This window comes from Zeus faber, assembly GCF_960531495.2.
Source record: "Zeus faber genome assembly, chromosome: 13".
Lineage (NCBI taxonomy): Eukaryota > Metazoa > Chordata > Actinopteri > Zeiformes > Zeidae > Zeus > Zeus faber.
This window is the reverse complement of record NC_137198.1, coordinates 1,376,461-1,396,713: the sequence shown is the minus strand read 5'-3', so window position 1 is coordinate 1,396,713 and position 20,253 is coordinate 1,376,461. Positions and strand designations below refer to the sequence as shown.

Below are 20,253 nucleotides of genomic sequence, written 5' to 3'. Positions count from 1 at the left end.
CTATTCTGTGGATTTTTCTTCCACCGCTAGGGGCGCTCTAACCGGAATTAGAATCAAAAATAAGATAGACGAAAAATCAATGCAAAGAAGAATACGCTACTTTTTCTTTAGCAGATAGAACGCGGACGATAAATTACCAACTGGTAATTATTTTCAAATCCTCGCCCCTTCATCATGGAACCCACACGAAGAAGTTCGTATGATGCAAGTTTTAAGTTGAAGGCCATCGACATCAGTGTGAATCGGGCATTTAAAGCTGCACACCGGGTTGAGTGGGGGGCTTGGATGACAAGTGGTGAGAAGTCATTCCCAAAAACTGGCCGCATGCGAAAAGCATTTTTTCTGATGTCTGTCAGTGGACCCTAACAGCGTGGAGTGCTGTGAAAAAATCCACCACCCCCACGGGTTCCGAAAGGCTTGACTGCTACGCGAAGAGAGCGGCGCACCTTCAGAGTCAACTTCACCGGAGGATGACAGTGACACGGAGAGCGAGACTGATGGAGACAGATGTGACGAAGCGCTTCTGAGGCTGTTCAACTCCGACACTGAAGAAGACGACTTCATGGGTTTCAGCGAAGATGATTAAAGTGACTTGTGGTTTCAAACACAGGAGAAATGAAGGTAAATAAATGCCGTTTTTTTTCTCTTGGTTCTGTTCCGTTTTAATCAGCAAAGTTGCTGCCGTGTTAAAAGCACTTTTCGGAAGAATTTACAGTTCAAAATCGTTCTGTACATGCAGTAAATATCTAATTTTTCAACAGAGAGATCTGCGGCTTATAGCCCGGTGCGGCTTGTATATCTCTCTTCTTTTTTTTTTTTTTTTAAATAGAGCGGATGCGGCTTATATACAGGTGCGCTCTATAGTCCGGAAATTACGGTACACACACACACACACGTTTATTTGGTGTAGTTTCAGCTGACACTACGTACCTACGAATTTTGACCAAGAGTAGTTGTTGGTACACAAAATGCATGCAGGCTGGCAGGTCTGATATGGTACATAAACATTAGGCTATAAAACTTTACGACTGACAAAACCTTCAGCCCATACAAATTATAGTTGCCACTGCAAAAAAAAACAAAAAAAAAACAATGTAACCCCCAAAAAACAACTTTTTGTTGCTCGCACTGGATCCAAACACAACGTGCAGACCCACCCGAAAATGTACTCCGGCCTATAACAGGTCCCGGCTCACAGCTGCAGAACTCCTGTGTTTAGGGACAGGGCCAGCGTATTTTTAAGTTTTTAACATAACCTATGAAAAGTCCAAAACCAAAGCATTTCTGCTGTTAACAAGTGTGGTCTATACAGCCAACAGCTATACAGCATCTATACGACTTGTACCTTGGAAGTCATAGAATCCCATCGTTGTCCAAAAAAACTGAAAACAAGTGACAGAGCTGTACTATCACGATGGTCAACATCAAATGCAAACATATACTGTACATCCAGAGAAAAGTCCAGATCAAAATGAACTATTTACTGCTTCTCAAAGTTCATTTTGTAATAACTGTTATGCAAGTGTCATCGGAATGTATTACTATTACTGTGTCACCGTTAATTCATTAAATGATGTCTTTGCAGGAGTAGGAGAAATGCATTGTCGACTTTTCATCAGTTGAACTGACAATGAGAAAAATATAGGATAATTCCGCCCGGATCCTTTGGAGGTTGAGCCCACAGGGATCAGGATACAGACTAAACACTGACTCCTATAGATTTCCACAACATCCAGACGCTCATGACAGGCGGGTGGACACAACACACACGCAATGAACACACAATACCATGCGCGCACACAAAAAAGTTGCATCTTCAATTGAACCGACATGGATGCCCGCGTACACAAACAAAGCCACATCCAGACAGATGGATACGCAAACACCAGGGATGCATTCATACCAACACTGGTATCAGACATTTCTCTGAAAGCAGAATACAATAGGAATAGAACAGAATACAATACTGTAGAATATGAGAATATCACAAAAGATGTTAAAATCATGTTAGATGTCTTGAAGGGAGAAAGATGGTTTGACATAATGACTGAAAGATGGTCAGTCATGATGTTTTAATGATCTCAAACTGTAAAAATCGATATTGTACAGTAAACGTAATCGATCTGATCGTTACTCGAGGTCGACCAATCCCACAAATTAAAGTGGAGGAACCAGAGAAGGAAAGGAAGTGTTGTACATGCCGTGATGTGATGGTGACGTTTACCTGTAGGTGTGGCCAAGAGGCTTCCAGCGTGGGTTCGTCTTCCTCCGGGTCAAACTCGTTGCTGTCGCTGGGCGGAAGGGTCCGGAATATGTTGTAAGACACCTGGGAACGCAGGACGCGGCAAACCACGGTCATGTTGCGCATGTGAAGCAAGCTGAGCTCAGTTGGTGGGCGGGGCTTCCTCATTTGATTTCATCGAAGTGCATCTGATGATGACGCTCTTTTAAAAAAAAAAAAAGAAATACCTTCCTTTTCTTCATCAGTTCTTTTTTCAAAGTGAAGAGGCAGAACAAAATGTACCATGGGTAAAGTTATAAGGTGTGTGAGAAATGATTGTGGTTTCAGTTGCCGTCTGACTGTCAGTGGCAGAAATTAACTTTGCGCTCCAAGGACAGACAATATCGGTTTTTAATAACGAGTTTTGGACCGTTGTCAGCCATCATCCTTCTTTTGCGGTCTGGGTGCACAGCTGTCAACCACTTTTCATATGCAAAAAAGGCACTGTGTTGTTATTTATATCAAAAACTTATTAAAAAATATTATTTTGTAAGTCTTGGCAAATCACTTCAAAAAGTGCTTGTGGAGCTGCTGCTCCACTTCTCTCTCTCACACACACACACACACACACACACACACACACACACACACACACACACACACACACACACACACACACACACACACACACACACACACACACACACACACACACACACACACACACGAAACCTCACCATTTTGACCACCTCGGGGTAGGCCTGCTCCGTCAGGTAGCCCCTGCTGACGGTGACGTAGTCCACCAGCTCGTTGAGCGTGGAGCGCTTGTACTCCTTCATCTTGAGGTCAGACAGCGTGTCCATGAAGTCGAACACCGTGCAGCACTGCTGCAGCTTCTTCAGGAACAGCTCCGGCTGCTCCGCTGCCGGCACGTCTGCGCACGCACGCACACACACGGAAAGTTGTTAGTTCAAATGTTGAAATATATCACAACAGAAACATGAAGCCAAGCAACATGGAGAAAGTATGAAAGAAAAAAAGTCAAAAAGAAGGAGAACGAAAGCCAAAGAAAAAAGAAAAAGTTTAACTAAAAGAAAGAACAAAGTCAGAAAATAATGTGAACAGAGAGAAAATAAATATAATGGAAGTTAAAAAGAAAGGAAAAGAACACAGAGAACAGAAGTCAGAAAGGGAAAATGTGAAAAGAAAGAAAGAAGTGAAAAATAATTCAATAAAAATCAAAAGGGATGAATGGAAAAAACACTGAAATTAAATTTGTCCAATAAACATGATTTTTTCCTTTTTTTTTCTTTTTCTTTTTTTACATTTTCCTGATGCAGAACATGTTTTTGTCGAAGAGGAGATATTATCCAACTTTTTTCTCCAACACTAACATTCTGGTTCTGTCTCACAGGTTATTTATTAACCCAGATTTCAGGAAATAAGAACAAATGAAGCGTAATAAGAAGTGAACTGTGTGTGAACCTTGTACATTTGATGGTCACAGTAGATTTTGTTTTGAAAGCAGATTAATCTGCATCAGTCTGTTCAGCTCAGCGGCAGCAGATCACTTTCAATAAGCCTTTTTAAAAAGAAGGAGGGATTAGAACGAGAGAACTGTAACCGGGACGAACACAGGATGGATAGTGAACGAGACGGTGACCAGTGAAGGAAAGAAAGAAAGAGAGAGAAGAGAATGAAAGTGGGGAAGAGGAAGAAAGAAAGGAAGGAAGAAAGGAAGGAAGAAAGGAAGGAAAGAGAGAGAGAGAGAGAGAGAGAGAGAGAGAACTGGTGTTTCTCAGTCTTCCCCGCTCATCTCCTCCGTATTCGGATTCCAAATTCCAAATCAAGTCGAGATCAGTTTATTTCAAACTGAAATCAAAGACAATGAGCTCCAGAGGCTTTCACTTTCAGATTTAGCGTCGCCTTAAAAAAAAAAAAAAAAACCCCTTTTGCTCTTAACACAAGACCGTTATCACTCCTCACTCAGCAGAGGAAGGACTCGCTGGCATAATCAGAAAAAGGAATTTTGGTTTAACATCCAAACACACCCCGCCGGGCGAGGCCTGGAGGTTGCTAGGATACCACGTGTTGACCCCGCGTGCTGGACTTCAGTGCACGGTTCGTCTTATAGCCAGTCCTTCTGTTCCAGACTTGTTTGGGTTTTCTGCATCAACATCTACACGATGCAGGTTATACACTGTATATGATCGACACAACAGGGATTCATATCATCCAAACACATAGGTACGACAACAGTGCCCACGTCAGGCGTCTGGTGGGAAAAGCTGTGAGCTCTCCTGATCTCTGGAAAACAGGAGGGAGACAAAGAAAGAGAAAAAAAGAGCGAAAGAGTGACAGAAATAGAGCGATAGAAAGAGAGCGATAGAAAGAGAGCGATATCGCAGGCAAGACAACACATGACATAATGGATAAGCCGCTAGGAGGCCACACTCCACTGTCACTGTGTGTGAACTACCTAGAATCAGATCAACTTTACAAGCAAACAAACAGCTACAACATCAAGGCATAAACTGAGCAAAATATATCTATCTTCAAAGTAACATCTTAAATCGCCTGTTTAATCGATGAGCTGGGATAAGCTGCAGTCATTTGAGTACTGAACTGTTTTCCTGTTAAAAAAAGATAATCATGTAGAAGGTATTGCCAGAAAAAAACCTGTAATACCAGGACTGATCTGGGGCCACTTCTTCAACAACACTTCATATCTTTACATTTATTATGAACAAAACTGTGAATAAAAAAAATAATAATAATCAAAACCAGAATCAGTCATCACCACTGCTTTAAAACAAAATAAAAATCCATCTTTCCCTTTTAACAAAAAGAAAATAGCATGCCACGTTTACTCTCACTCCGCAAACGCTTTGTTTTAATTCCTGGCGCTCAAACTGAGGACGTGAACTCTTCAGGTCAGTATTCAACTTAAGCATCGACGAAAGAGCAGCACCGAAAGTCTCGGTACCCAAGTCGAGCGTGTATTAAATATGACCAAAACCTGAAAATGTCAAAGCTCTTGTTAAAAATGGTACTTGGGGAAAAGGTGATGTATGATTATTCAAGCTTCCACGCCCCCTCATCATGAAATAGATGAACTAGAAAGGCCTCCACAGCAAACTGATGCCACTTGATGCATTAGGCCACAGAGCCCATTTGATAGGATTTTGTCTCTGGGACCCAGAGGGATGTTACTTGTTAGATAAGATTTAGTCCAAACTTCCATACCTATTGCACATGCTCTAATGGTGTTCATGTTTTGTAGGTGGAATAATAGTGAAGTATAGCTATTGATCATTTTGCTGGGGACCCCCTGAAACCTCCCGAAAGACCGCTGGGCTTCACCGGATGCCACGTTGAGAACGACTGCTTTTAATCACTTGGGTGCGTGCACGCACACGCACACGCACACGCACACACACACGACTCAACTTTGATCTGTGGCCTCTGACCAGTTAATCGCCATTGAACCAGTGATATGTGTGTGTAGGTTCTGTTTGGTTGGTTGGTTGTTGGCACTCATCCTGTGACTGTGTGCGGTTTTTGTGCAGGACACCTTGTGCAAAAATGTGTCTCTTTCTCTATGTATATATGTATGCTCAAGTTTGTATGAACTCTAGTGCTTTTTGTGTATACTGAATGTGTGTGACCCTCGCCGCCTGTTAATGTAATCACTATGCACGGCTAGCGGGGTTAGCTAGGGGTGCTATGGAACACACCCATGGGCCTCTATAGCATGTCAATGGCCTTTAAGGAAGCTATTCTTAGACCGATAATCACACCGGACACCGTAATCTGACATGCAGAGACACTGCGAAGGAGAGCACAAAGCAGCATGAGTGCAGGTGTGTGTCTGATACCACAAGTTCCCTACCAGTACTGATTCTGAAGCATAAACGTTGAAGTTTATCAGCTGATACAGATTACCAATCACTTTGACTGAACAGTTCGGACTAAAAGGACATTTCACACCAAGTCCGTCACCGCCACAAACACAAAAGTTAGAAGAAGAAGTTCAGATGAGTAAAATATCTTGTCTGCTTTTTAGTTCCTTGCCCTGTTCTCCTTGAGCTGATTGGTTTGAAGTTAAAATGTCAAAATCAAAGCAGAAGCTGCAACTTCGGTAACTTGAACGCCAAAGAGGCTTGGGCGTGTTACGTCTTTGGCTGGGTTGGTTTGTGGGTAGTTTCAGGAGAGCGATCGTTTCACACTGGAATCAGACACGGCCCACATTAAAAGAGGAATTTCAACAGCCAGACCACAACGGGAAAAAGACTGGATCCGAACAGTCCTGCAGTGGGAACGTAGCCTTAGATCATTGTTTGGTTCATTAGAACAAATTAATATAATCCATATTCCTCTGTCACCATGTCCAGTTCTGGCTTCACACAGATACAAACTCTTCCAGGTGGTCACCAGCGACGGTGACCCAGGGATGACCACGGCTTCACGGACGTCAGCCCAGATGGCAGTTTCAGTGTTATTCATTTTCTGTGATTCACTTACGTAAAATGGTTCAAGTACGACACACTTATAAATCATCACAAATTACATGAGAATGAAAATAAGGCTTTGGAAAAGCAAAACGATAGTCATTACAAGGAGTCGCTGTTCTGTCCTCAAGCTCTGTGACTCCTGAGCAGCGGTGGGGATGTGGGGTAAGTGCACAGAGGAGAGTCATGGAACCATTAAACATCTCTCATCCTTCAGACACACAAGTGGAAAATTGCTCTGGTATCAACAGTACTATTCTGAGCTACTTTGTGAGGGCCGGCCCCCTCTCTATGGACAGACTCTGTCCTCTCCTCCGTCCCCTCCTCCCTCCCCGGTCCGCCTCTCGGTCTGGGAGGGACTCATCTCAGCTCCCTTGGCCCGAAGAAGAGACAAGACGCTGTTGCTTAATTAACGATGGGGGGGGCAGAGAAATGTGACGCTTCACCACAGGAAGCTCCTTAAATTGGACCAGATTAGGGTTCAGCCAAAAGCCTGGAATGAAGCTTCCATCAGCATCTTGGTGTCAATTGAGGCTGTCTGGTAATTACACAAATGTGAAATTTGTGCATCTTTGGGAGTGTTTGGGGAAAGAGGAAGGTGGAGGAGTGTTGAAATAGCGAGCTTTAACTTCCTGACGTACAATCAGCAAATTGCAGGGCACCAAAAAGTGCACCAAATATTAAATATAGGTGGCTTCGGAGTAGGGAGAGGATCGATATCTTGTCCTAAGATGCCCCCTCGTAACCCCACATCTGGGATTGAAGGCAGGATGTTTGGGCAGAGAAAACCTCTCTGAAGCAGAAGATCTTAAATTGCTGTTAGTCACAGCAGCCTTCCCACAGACGTCTCACATGTAAAATCAGCGATTATGTGCCATGGAGTACAAACAGCACTCATCCCCATGCTATCCATACAGATGGGTGATCTATTTTGTTTGTACAGCTGACATACGCAACACGCCATGCATTCAAGATCCATAATAAAGACATGTATACTGAAGGAGAAGCAGGTTGTTTGTTGGGTAGCGTGTGTGGTTACCCTCCTGCCAGAACTCTGGCAAACAGCTGGCGGCAGCTTATGAGGTGGTGGGTGGGGTCACACATCATCTCCTGTGCCTTGCTTTTGGACCAGGTCTCACATTCATGGTACGGTAGAGACGGTTCAGACTTCCAGTTCCTCTTGGCCTCAGACAACCCCCCCCAACCCCCCCGACAACTGCAGAGTGAAAAGGGTCATTCTGCTTTTTGATGGGATTTTTTTGGGGACATATCAGCCAGAGAAAATATTATTGGAGAGGAGACTGAGCGCTCACTCAGTTTTGAATGAGAACATCTGAAAAACTAAAGGAATACTCATGGCTGTCATAATGTGATTCTTTCATGGAGAGTGAGATGTCCAGAGTGTACAAGTGCTGTTGAGAGTTGAAACACTTGCTTGGTGACAGGGTTCTTTGGAACATCACGCAAGGCTATGTTGTTCCCATTTAATTGGTGCTTGAAATCTGTAACACACACACACACACACACACACACACACACACACACACACACACACACACACACACACACACACACACACACACACACACACACACACACACACACACACACACCTTTTTTTGCTGGTGAAAGTTACAGGAGGGGATATGAAATTTAACACAATAATCCTTGTTTAGGTTTCATCACTGACTGTCGTCCATCCTCTGTTCAAGGATTTCTGGAGAAACAAAACTTTTCAGTTGTGCCGCTCATCACTGGGAGGAACAGTCCATTAAACATAAGGGGGATTTATTTTGTGTGTCCCATTATTATTCAATATTTCTAGGGCTGTACCCGACTCAGAATTTTGTTATTGGAATCGGATTTGGCCGTTCAATGGGAACGGATCGCACGGGGAATGGCTCCGTCCCCGTTGCTTCAAATAAAACAACTGAAAACACACTGTCTCAAGTTGTTCTATTTGGAGGAACGGGGCACATGGAGAGCTTCTATGTGTTTTATCCTGTTCTTGTAATGCAAAAGTGTCACGGTCCCCCCGGCGGTAAACCCCAAATACCGCGGCGATGCTTGCTTTTTCACCGTGGTTAGAAAAAATTCATACCCTCACAGCCCCACCACTATTTCATCATTTTCCATTCTTGTTAAATATAATTGGTACAATCCCTGACACTGCGATTGCTATGAAGGTTCCTAGATACTGTGTTTCAACCTCTTGAGCATTTCATGTACTTAAACACCACTGATAGTCAGTTGACTCCCACGCTCAAATCAATTAGAAGCTCCTTTGTGTTGCTTCCAAGCTGAGCAGCAGGGCCAGTTCCTCACACCACTCGTAGACAGAGAAGGTCTATTCTTGGTGTTCTGGATGGTGCTCAGATTCTCACGTCCTTCTCCACTTTCATCTTCACTCCATATTTTGTTTTGATTGTGATAACTGTGTAAAAAGACACTCTACAGTGTCGGGTTCTAGGAGAGGGAAACAAATTTGCAGGGCCTGTATCAGTTGACACTTAATGTGAAGGGCTATAACTACATCGCTTGTTTAGGTGCTTAACTGTACAGTGAGAAAAAAAACAACCTTAAAAAAACAATGGTGCTTTGAGTTTGGAGAGTAGCTTCAGTCCTCAGTTGAGATGAAATGACCATGCATGTGAGACAGCTTCCTAGATATTACAAATAATGACAATACTCATGTTTATGTGTAATTAAACATCTGAAGTAAAATTTTATCATCTCATAACCTACCTTTCGTCAGAATTGAGGGACAAAGTGAAAATCTACAATGTTAAACATAAATAGCTGCTTGTGAATTAATTGGAATTATTGGAAGTGCATGGCACTGGAGAAACATATAACTGACACTGACGCCAAAAATGTACACAGGTACTGCTCACTTAACGACAGAGTTCAGTTCCTACAACCAGGCCGTTAAGCTAATTGGTCCCTAAGTGAGGGCGCGTGTTCATTCATAGAAAAGGGAGCGTGGCTGGTATATATAGTGTATAGAGTACATATGGTGTATATAGTGTATATACTGTTATTTTACGGTAAGGGGGCATGGCCATTGCGAATACTAGTGTAGTGAATACTGACAGACTGCGGGAACGAGACAGAACAGTGATGACATGAATTTTTATACAGTGTATATAGTATATATAGCGTGTATATAGCCGAGTCAAGTCACACTTTATTCATAGAGCACAATTCATACCAGGGCAACAAAATGCGCTTTACAAAGAAATACAAAAAAGAAAGAGAGAACGTAGTTGTCAGCCTGTCATTACGAAAGAATGCCCCTGAAACAACAGCAACAAACAAAGCAACAAAGACAACAAAAACAACAATAAAAGTGACTCCAACCACAGTGGCAACAACAGCCACAGAAACAACAACAACAACGCACACGCAAAGATGTCACCGGAAGCGGAACTGGTAGCTCTCACCGGAACTGGAAAGGTCACTCAGGTTAGAGATGGTTATGTCGAGGTGTAAGGTTACGTTAAGTTGAGGTATAAGGTAAGCAAGAGTTAACTTTAGGTATAAGGTTAGCAGCACCAACAACAGCACCAGCAGCAGCAGCAACAAAAACAGCAACAGCAACAGCGCACAAGCGAAGACGTCTCATCTTAATCCAGTCAGGGTCCTTTAATTAGCGTCCATCAGATCTCGGGAGGGAGAACCTTTTGACTCTCTCTCTCTCCGAAAACACACCCTTCTTATGATCCTCTAACTGTAATATCACAACAGAAACAACCACAGCAACACAAATAGAAGCAACATCCACACCAGCAGCAACCACAGCAAAACCAAAGCAGGAGCAACAACAGCAACGCACACGCAAAGCCGGAAGTGATAGCTCTCACCGGAGTTCTTTCTGGTTCGTGTATAATTAGCATTTATTTTATATACTGAGGTGCAAGGCCACTTATAGCTTTATATACAAGTAGCAGAATCTTAAAATCAATTCTAGTTTTGATGGGGAGCCAATGTAGAGATCTAAGATCAGGTGTGATATGTGAAGAACTTTTTTGCCCCAGTGAGAACGCGTGCAGCCGCATTTTGGATGAACTGTAGCGGCTGCACAGCTGATTTGGGGAGGCCGGGGAAAAGGCCATCACAGTAGTCCAATCTACTCGTTATGAATGCATACATTTTACAGAGTCTGCTTTAGACATAAAGCCTCTTAATTTTGAAATGATTTTTAGATGGTAGAGGGCTGATTTTGTGATATGATTTACAGTATATGGCTCTTAAAATTTAGATCGCCGTCTATGATTACACCCAGATTTGTGGCTTCATTCTTGCTTTCCAGGGACAGAGAACTAAGATGAGCTGCAATTTTTTGTCTTTGAGCCTTTGCTCCAAACACGAGTATTTCTCTTTGGTCTTTGTTCGATTGTCAAAAGTTCTTTGACATCCGTGCATTACATATATATATTATATATATATATATCATAAATACACTGAGTGACGGAGTGTATGGGGGGTAGGTCATCAGGAGATTGGGATATGTACAGTTTTGAATCATCTGAATAATTATGGTCATTTATTTTGTGTTTCTTTACAATATGTGCCAGTGGAAACATATAGAGGTTAAACAATAATGGTCCCAGAATCGAACCTTGGGGCACTCCACAACAATATCCACTATGTTTGACACAAAATCTCCAATATACATGAAGAACTGCCTGTCCTGTGGGTAGGTTTTGAACCAGTTTAAAACCGGGCCATGTGGTCCGACCCATTTCAGTGATCTCGCTAATAAAATGTGATACTCAACAGTGTCGAAGGCAGCACTGAGATCCAGGAGCAGAAGAACAGATCGTTTTTTTGCATCAGTGTTTATGTGCAGATCGTTCAGAACTTTAATAAGGGCTGTTTCTGTGCTATGGTGAGGTGGAAAGCCAGATTGATGGGTGTCTAAAAGGCTGTTTGAGGTTAAATAGTTGTTAAGGTAAACTGTTTTCAAGTATTTTGCTGAGGAACGGCAGGTTGGACATGGGCCTGTAGTTGGCAATAACTGTAGCATCGAGATTGCTCTTCTTCAGGAGTGGTATAATGACAGCTGCTTTTAATGCTGCAGAGAATATACCTCATTGAAGAGAGACGTTCAACATTTCTAATACCTATGTGCTAGGCAGTTAAAAACTGTTTTAAAAAATGTGGTAGGGAGGGGGTCCAGGCAGGAGGTGGAGGACCTGAGTTGACCAACAATATCGTCCAGTCTTTTTATGTGAAAAGGGAGTAATGAGACATGGCAGCAGTCATATTACTGGGGAACTGAGGGGTAGGTTCATTTCTTCATGTGGAGGCACTAATATTCTGGCTGATAGATATAATTTTGTTACTGAAGAATGTAACATGTAACTCCTCACATTTATCAGTGGAGAGCATCTCTGACGGGTTGTAGACGGTGGATTAATAAGTCGATCAACAGTGAAGAAGAGCACTTCGCTATTGTTGAGGTTTTCATTAATGATTTTAGAGAAGAAAGACTGCCTGGCCTGTTTAATTTCTATATTGTATCGATTGAGTCTATCCTTGTAAATTTCATGATTATTTGTCTTTCTCCATTTTCGTTCTGCCTGGCGACACTCTCTTAAGCTGCCTAATAACTGCTCCATTTCTCCAGGGGGATTTTTGTTTTTCTATGTTTTAACAGGTGCAATCTTATCAATGATATTTTGTATTTTGGAGTTTAAGTTTTCACAGGATCCTCAGCTGACGATGCCTTGGACAGCGGTAACTCATTTACAATTCTCTTAAAGGTTTCAACGGTATTATTGTTAATGATACGTTTTTTAATTGTTGGGGTTCCCCTCTGTTGTACAGGAAGAGCAGACTTGTCAAAGAAAATGCAACAGTGATCTGAAATAGCAACATCCATGACACAGGGTACAATGATATTTAGTCATTTTGATATAAATAAGTCCAGAGTTTGCCCCTTGTTGTGGGTGGGTCCAGAATCATGCTGAGTCAGGTCAAACGAGTACTTATAATATACTTATAAGCTCATTAACTATAAATGACTTGTTAGTTATTGACATTACGTTTGGTAGAGACATTTTATTGTTCTGGGTGCATGGCTTTGCGGGGTACTGAGAGTTTGAGTCCGAACCAGTAGTAAGTTGTTTAGATTCCTGTATGTTACAGGGAAGTTACGTCATTTCGGTATATGGTTTATAAGTACAGGAATTTGTAGAGCAGAGTAACAGTCATAAATGTCAGAGTGGACCAAACATCAGCATGCTATATAGCATGTATATAGCATGTATAGAGCATGTATATACCGTGTATATAGCATGTATATAGCATGTATATAGCGTGTATATAGCGTGTATATAGTGTATAAAGGGTGATGAGATGCTTGGTATCGTACACAGTGTACAATACAGACTGGTCTGAGCGGTGGTTAATCAGGTAGGTTGTTAAATGAGTAGTACCTGTACTAACATTATTTTTCATACGTCAAGTTAGTATGAGAGTGTTTTTATTTTGTTTTTTGAAGTATGAATCAGAAAGTATGTGAAAAGTACGAGGTGGAGATATGCAGGATGACATATCTAGCGCAAGATTTTGGAAACAGCAAAGTTTCCATCCAATCAGTGGAATCCTGAAATCCCTGGATATGGATAGAGGACATCGTTTTGCTACCAGCGCACAAATGATTTCCGTGGAAACAGGATTCTCTAAAGCCAAGTGCAACACACACTGAAGCAGCCAACACCGGTGCACGCACGCACACACACACACACACCTGAATGGTCACCAGAATCCAGGTATGTGTACATGTGGAGACATAAATAAACATCTTCACACACACACACACACACACTGAGGGGAAAGCCCCCTTGTCTCTAAAAGCAGTGTGTGTGTGTGTGTGACTGGGCGATCGGGCTTGGGTTACAACAGGAGAGAGTGAGCAGCTCGGACAGATGGCTCAGCAGTCGTCGTGTAGGATACCATGTACTTTATACACACAGGGCTCATTGTAAACAACACACACACACACACACACACACACACACACACACACACACACACACACACACACACACACACACACACACACACACACACACACACACACACACACACACACACATCAGTGAGGCAGACGATGTAGCATCAGTTTGTTGTGGATGCTGCTTGGATGTCATTTGCCTTTATGAACCCAAATAAAGTAACATTCAAGTTTGATTCTGTCTGATTGAATTTCCTTATTTAATTTGTGCATTTTTTTATACAACGTTGTGCTACATTTAACATATAGAAGGTATTTAATTAATACTTAGTATTATTGAACAAAACTCTGCTGAGTGTCAAACATTCATTTACATTTGACAATTTTGTCAATGAATTCAGTGTCCATTCATCAATCTTTTGACCCCTGTTTCTTAATGAGGATGAGAAGATTTGATCCACAATTTCTCACCATGCAGTATATCACAGCAAGCTTAATTGAAAAAAAAAAATAAACAAAAAAAAACAGGGTTTTGGCCTGCAATGTGAGCAATGCAATGCAGAATTCTTTAACAGATTCTGAATCCATCACAGATGTGATAGAAGTATATTGGTATTGTAGCTACTATGATGAGACCTTCCTCCATATCGCTGGGCCAAATGTGAGTAAACAATGGGAGGCTAGCACTAAGCCCGGCAGCTTGGATGTAGCCTGTGTCACAGCAGCCACTGGAAGCCTATAGGTCACTGGGGTTAACTGTTATATAAAGGATTAAGAGTGAAAAACGTTGATACAGGCTGACAGTCGTGGCGTCTGTCCCATGCGGTAGCCTGCTAAGAGAGAGATACAGCAACATGGCGTTAGCCGTCATGGTAAACCTCTACAGGAAACAACGGTGAAGGTTAACCAGTGAAGGTGCATCGGGCAGGACCAGAGATGCATGACCATGCACACAGAATGACAAAGCAATGCACGCTCGGGATGTGCAATTAAACAAATACAAACATGTCTATGCATCTGTTAATAGGCACCAGATAAAAGTATAGGGATGGGAGAAAAAAAAAAAAAAAAAAAACAATTTTTGCTTTTAAAGTGGTCCTCACATTGTATGTAGAGTGCGTCAACAGACATTGGTTGACCAACTGGAGCAATGCAGAACCGCATTCAGGCACTTGTGGGAGGATGTGAAAAGATGAGGTCAGCGAACACGAGCTAAAGTAGGCAAACGGCGTCAACATTGTTGACTGCCCAAATACACAAGACGCTGTGATCCCGACCAATCATAACAAATAACCCAGCTGATTACGGCGGTGATCAAAACTATGCTGACAGTTGGCTTTGTGGAAGGTGAGGGGTTCCAGAAAATGGAGACAAGGCACCCGGCCGGAAAATGCTCCCGGCTCGGTTGGAGACCGGCACAGGAAAACGAAATGTGACGTGTTAATTTGCTCAACAAAAATGGATGGTGTGAGGTAAGTAGCCATTTCATTCAAGGGTCATTCATGTTCAACTGGGCTTGTTCAGGAGCATAACAAAGAAGGGAGGTCCGCACAGTAACAGCTTAAGTGAACGAATCGTTTATTAAAGATAACAACGCAGGCAAGAAGTGAAGGTGTTGGGTGCTATGAAACTGTGGACGCTAACCTTAACTATTTGTAACATGAACCCAGGCTAAACACAATAAAAACCAAATGGAGTGCATAAAAGGCACCGGGCTTCCCGGAGGCGGGGGAGAGAGAGAGCGCCATCTTGGAATCACCAGCTTATAAGGCTCCAAGCAGGTGACACCAATCCCCCAATGAGGAGGGAGGGGCCAGACACTCAGGGAGAATCTGGAAAGAGGGAACCAGAGGCAGGCCAACACAGACACGCTCATAAGGCCTCCATGTGGATGTTAACATATCAAATTATTTTTATTTTTCCCATGTTGGATATATATTGGATATAAGCATACATATAGGTATGCTTGAAATGAATTGTACATCGTTGCCCATTTTGGAATAAATATTCCCAATATCTAACTTTTGTTGGGTGATAATTTTTTTAACTATTTGTAGAATCGGTTTTATGACTGTTTGTGAAATGAGTCACAATAGAAATGCCTTATACACACATACAGCAACACTCGCAGATCAGTAGGATCAGCTTGGATATGATAGCGCAATTTGATTTATATATTTAATGCATGTTACTAACCCTTACAACTACAGGACAGTACTGATACTATACTTTGGTCACAGTTTTTCCTCGATGGTTCCAGTGTGGTATTGATAATGTACAAATGGCCGCAGTAGGTCCACTGTGGGTACAACCACACTATGGTACTGTACCATAGTAGAAACTTGTGTAATGGAAAAACTGGAACATATAAATATATATTGGTGACCCAGATACCGCCGATCCGGGGCTATCTCCATGTTCTCGGGTCTCATATATGCCCCCCTTGGAGACAGCAGGTTCCTGTCAATCATTAACTGATACAGTGGTCTGTGGTCAACTATGCTCCCTGCCTTAGAAGAGAGGCACTCCAATGCTTTTTTTAAATATACACCTGACAAAACAAGTGTTCTTATCCAAGCAGCATGTCTCGTCAGCATCAAGTAAAACCATTTCTTCTCGCAACTTCTGTTTCTTTCTGTCTGAGCAACAACAGCTCAGTCGCTACTTTTACAACAAATTTTGGGGAGCAGGTCAACTATATACAAATCATTCTAACACTAAGTTGTTGGTGAAAAATACAACTGACACGATGCCAATGTGTGAAGTTCAATGACTTGCCCCATTTTCTGATTCGAAAAAATCTGAGGGGGAATACAGGAAGTCAAAGTGGCTGGAAATGTTTTAAGAGCGTCCGGTCCCTGTGCAGATAGGAGGCCAAAGAAAAGGTTTATCAAAAGTGGCGATACATTTTTGTACATCTATATGACATAACCAAATAAAAAAAATTGGCATGGAGATTGAGAATTTATGTATAAAGACTCTCAAGGTTGGAAATGCAGTCTATATTGACATTTCCAAAACTCCTCGCAGGAACTCACATTTGTAATTGGTAACACAGCCAGAGTGAAGGGGTCCATTCCCCGTGTAGCTTAATAACTAGAGCATGACAATACCAGTGCCAGGGTGAGGCCTCTATTCCCTGTGTAGCTCAATAAGTAGAGCACTAAGTAAACCAAACACTATCGGCTCCACAGATAGTTCTGAAAGCACAGGCTTAACATTACTATGAAAGTCTCAATGTTGTGTGCAAATGTTTGTGTTCTTGAATTAAAAAAAACCCCACTAGAGGTGACGTGGTTTGGAGTTCTTGAGAGGACCTCCTGTCAAATAAACCCATTGCGTTCATTTGAGGCCTGCAGCAACGTATACATCCCTCTGTAGAGTCCTTGTGTGAAACTTCAGTGTTATTCCCTGCGGTTAAAATGGTGATCTTTTAAGTTAAAAGCCAAGATAGAAATGTGAAATTAACCTGTTCTGCGAGACAGGTGTCGGTGTCTGGGACACACGAGACAAAGGCTCCGTTCACAGGCTCCAGGTGAGAGAGCGAGACAGGCAGCTCCCGTGAATGACATAGCGAGCATTCCTGCAGCTACAAGCAACATCAAACTAAACACAACAACGCAGTAAGACGGACAGGAGCTGAGACTACACCTGCCATGCACACCTTGACTCAGTGAAGGAAGAAGTACTCAGAGCTTGAACTTACAATGGACCTATTGTGCTCCTTTTCAACAAGTTAATATACAGTCTCTTGAGGTCCCCAAAACATGTTTTTGGCATATTTTTGCTGAAAATACCGCTTTGATTATGCATTTGAGCCATTGTAACATGCCTCAAAACCAAAACAAGCTGTTCTTTGTGGGTGGAGGCCCCTAGTTCCGTGAGCCAATGGGGTTTGAGCACAAGTTCCAGGTTCTGTGAGCCAATGGGATTTGGAATTTACTCCGGATTTTGTCATATTTCTCTGGAAATCTTTGTTGATTTCACCTCAACAGCCCACCAAAATATCTTTCTGGAGAATTTGGAGGCGAGAAATAAGCAATCCAGTTGCTCAATCTTCACTCATATTATCTACAAGGCCTCATTTCAAGGTTTGTTCCAACTTCCCCACGGTGTCTGGAGCAGCGCATCAGGCTTTTTTGTTTCATTCAATTACGGAAACAGAATAAATACATATACGAAACGAGAGCAGATCGCACGCCGCAGCCTACAGTATGGTCAACCTACCGTGGACACAAACACACAGCAAACACGACCATATCCGTCGTCTGCAGTTCCTTCACAGATAGTTGGTATAAATTCCACTTTCTTTTAAAAGATTTGTGCTGGTCTGTTGGCCAACAACGGAGCGCTTCCCATGATTAGCTCTTAGCTTCAATGCTAGTGGGCCCTAAATGGGCCGCAGCCCAACGTGACGTAGGGTTGAGCTGCAAAGCTGAACCGTGCGTTTCACCACATGTTTTCTGAAACAGACAGCTCAAAAGAACTGTTAGTAGGCCCATCAGAGACCCATAAGTACAGTATGTGCTCAAGCAGTGAAAAAGTGAGTTTTGCATAATAGGTCCCCTTTTAGTAAAAAATTTCATAAAATACCCAGACACAAAATATAGTGGGTAAAAGTCAAAAGTCTCCAAACTGTTTATACTTAAATAAGTTGTAGAACGTATTTAGTTACCTTCCACCATTGCCTTGACTCATAAAAATATGACTCTCTCCTGCAAAGTGTGTGTGTGTGTGTGTGTGTGTGTGTGTGTGTGTATGTGTGGAACAACATGGCCTTCTTTCATCATGCCTTTTGTAATGTCAACAATGGCTCTACTACAAACCAAACAGCATTATCCAAACAGACTGAACCACAGAGACACTTTCCTAACACTCCCTCTAACTTGGTTAAAGCCACTGGTCCATTTCTCAGTCTGCCCCTCTTGTTTGTCCCGAGTCAGACGCACCACCTCCACCCCCGCCGGGTAGAGCCGGGCACTAGCGGCAGAGGCTAACTGTCACACAGCGGCTTGAGGCGCACACACAAAAACTACCACACGTAGCGCACTGTCACTCACTGGGTCAAGTTCCCGGCGCTTTGTTGAGCCGCGCAGGTAGGAAATGACAGTTGGCTCAGCGCACCTTGTCCGGTGGTTGTGGGATGTACGGGGAAGATCGTCGGCCCCCGCGGTGTTCTTACAGCTCCGTGTAGAGCGAGTGGGGCCGGGAGTGTAAAGATACACCGAGAGGTTCAGGTTTCTCCGTTCGAGGAGGGCGGGGGTCATCGCGGGAGGAGGAAGCGGTGGGGGGGAATTTTTACATTCACATTATGTAACTTAAGTGATTTACAATAAGTACATGTCAGCAGTAGTGGAACTGACTGTAAATCCTGGGTCTGTTCAGGGCAGTCACTATCATGACATTATGATAAACAATTAGTTGTCTCACAAATAATTGCAATTAACAATTAAATTGTCTTTTTTGTTAATTAAATGCTAGTACTACAGTATAATCGATACCACGCCTATAATAGTGTAATAATATACATCCACCTAAGAACAGACATTCATTTTCCTAAACTCCCCTAATGAAACGCACAACTTTGCATTCTATTCATTGCCCCACGACTTTTGGCTTAAAATTCCCCTTCAATTTGGATGGAAACATGATTGTAGACTATAACAATGTGCCAAAATGATCATGGTTATGAAATATTTGTGAAATGAAAGGACAGAAGAGGAGATGAGGAGGTGAATACCAGATGGGGCAGTGGAGCAGGAGAAAGGAGAGGGGGGGGGGGATTAAAGAGGCTGGGAAACGAGGGCAGAGGAGAGGGGAGGTGAAGCCATCCTCATTTAGCCACTGTCTGGCTGGAATCCTCTCAGTCCTCTCTTCCTCCGCCACGGAACATTAAAGGCCTCCTAATCCTTCCTTCAGGCGTCCATCCAGCCCAGCCACTCCTCTGTCCAACTCCCTCTCCACCATCGTTCCATCTCCACTGGGTCAGCTCACACCAAGCCGGTTACACCAATTATTGCGTACTTTTAAGATGATTATACTGGAGCCAATATTGTTAGAGAAGGGTTGAATACAGTCGTACAGAGAGGCGTTGTGTCGAGCAAACATCTGTTTGGTCAAGCCTGGATTGACGATGTGTTCCATTGGAAGACAGGAATCAGTCATTTCCAACCTGGGATGTTGATTTATCATAAGTAGGGCTGGGCCGGTTATTTCATAATAGGGTGATTGATGGTTATCGACGGTCATCGACACACACAAAAAAACTGTCATAACCGCCGGCTGTTAATGTTTTCCTAACATGTATAAAATAATCTACCTTTAAAACAAAATATACATATATAATTCAATGTACGCTTAAACACCACACGACACCTCTAAAACAAAGCTGACAACAGTTCTCCCAGCAACACTCATGATGTGTCTGAAATGCTCTGTCTTTGGAGTTTACTGTGCTCCTAATGTAGGAGAGGGTTGGGCAAAATTGCAAAGAAAGCATTGTTTTTACTTTCCCTTTAGCAGTAGAATATGTTGTTATAATGATAATGATAATAATA

At 42.6% G+C, this 20,253-nt stretch overlaps 1 protein-coding gene across 1 annotated transcript in view; it reads right to left on the bottom strand.

The window, feature by feature from the left end:
* Positions 1-20,253, bottom strand: part of ppp2r5eb (protein phosphatase 2, regulatory subunit B', epsilon isoform b) — a 48,221-nt gene that overhangs the window by 9,463 nt on the left and 18,505 nt on the right. Inside the window, exons 3-4 of the mRNA XM_080012611.1 lie at positions 2,959-3,155; positions 2,225-2,326 (exon numbers count right to left, since the gene is read on the bottom strand). Coding sequence (XP_079868737.1) covers positions 2,225-2,326; positions 2,959-3,155 — 299 coding nt within the window. The remainder of the gene's footprint in view (positions 1-2,224; positions 2,327-2,958; positions 3,156-20,253) is intronic.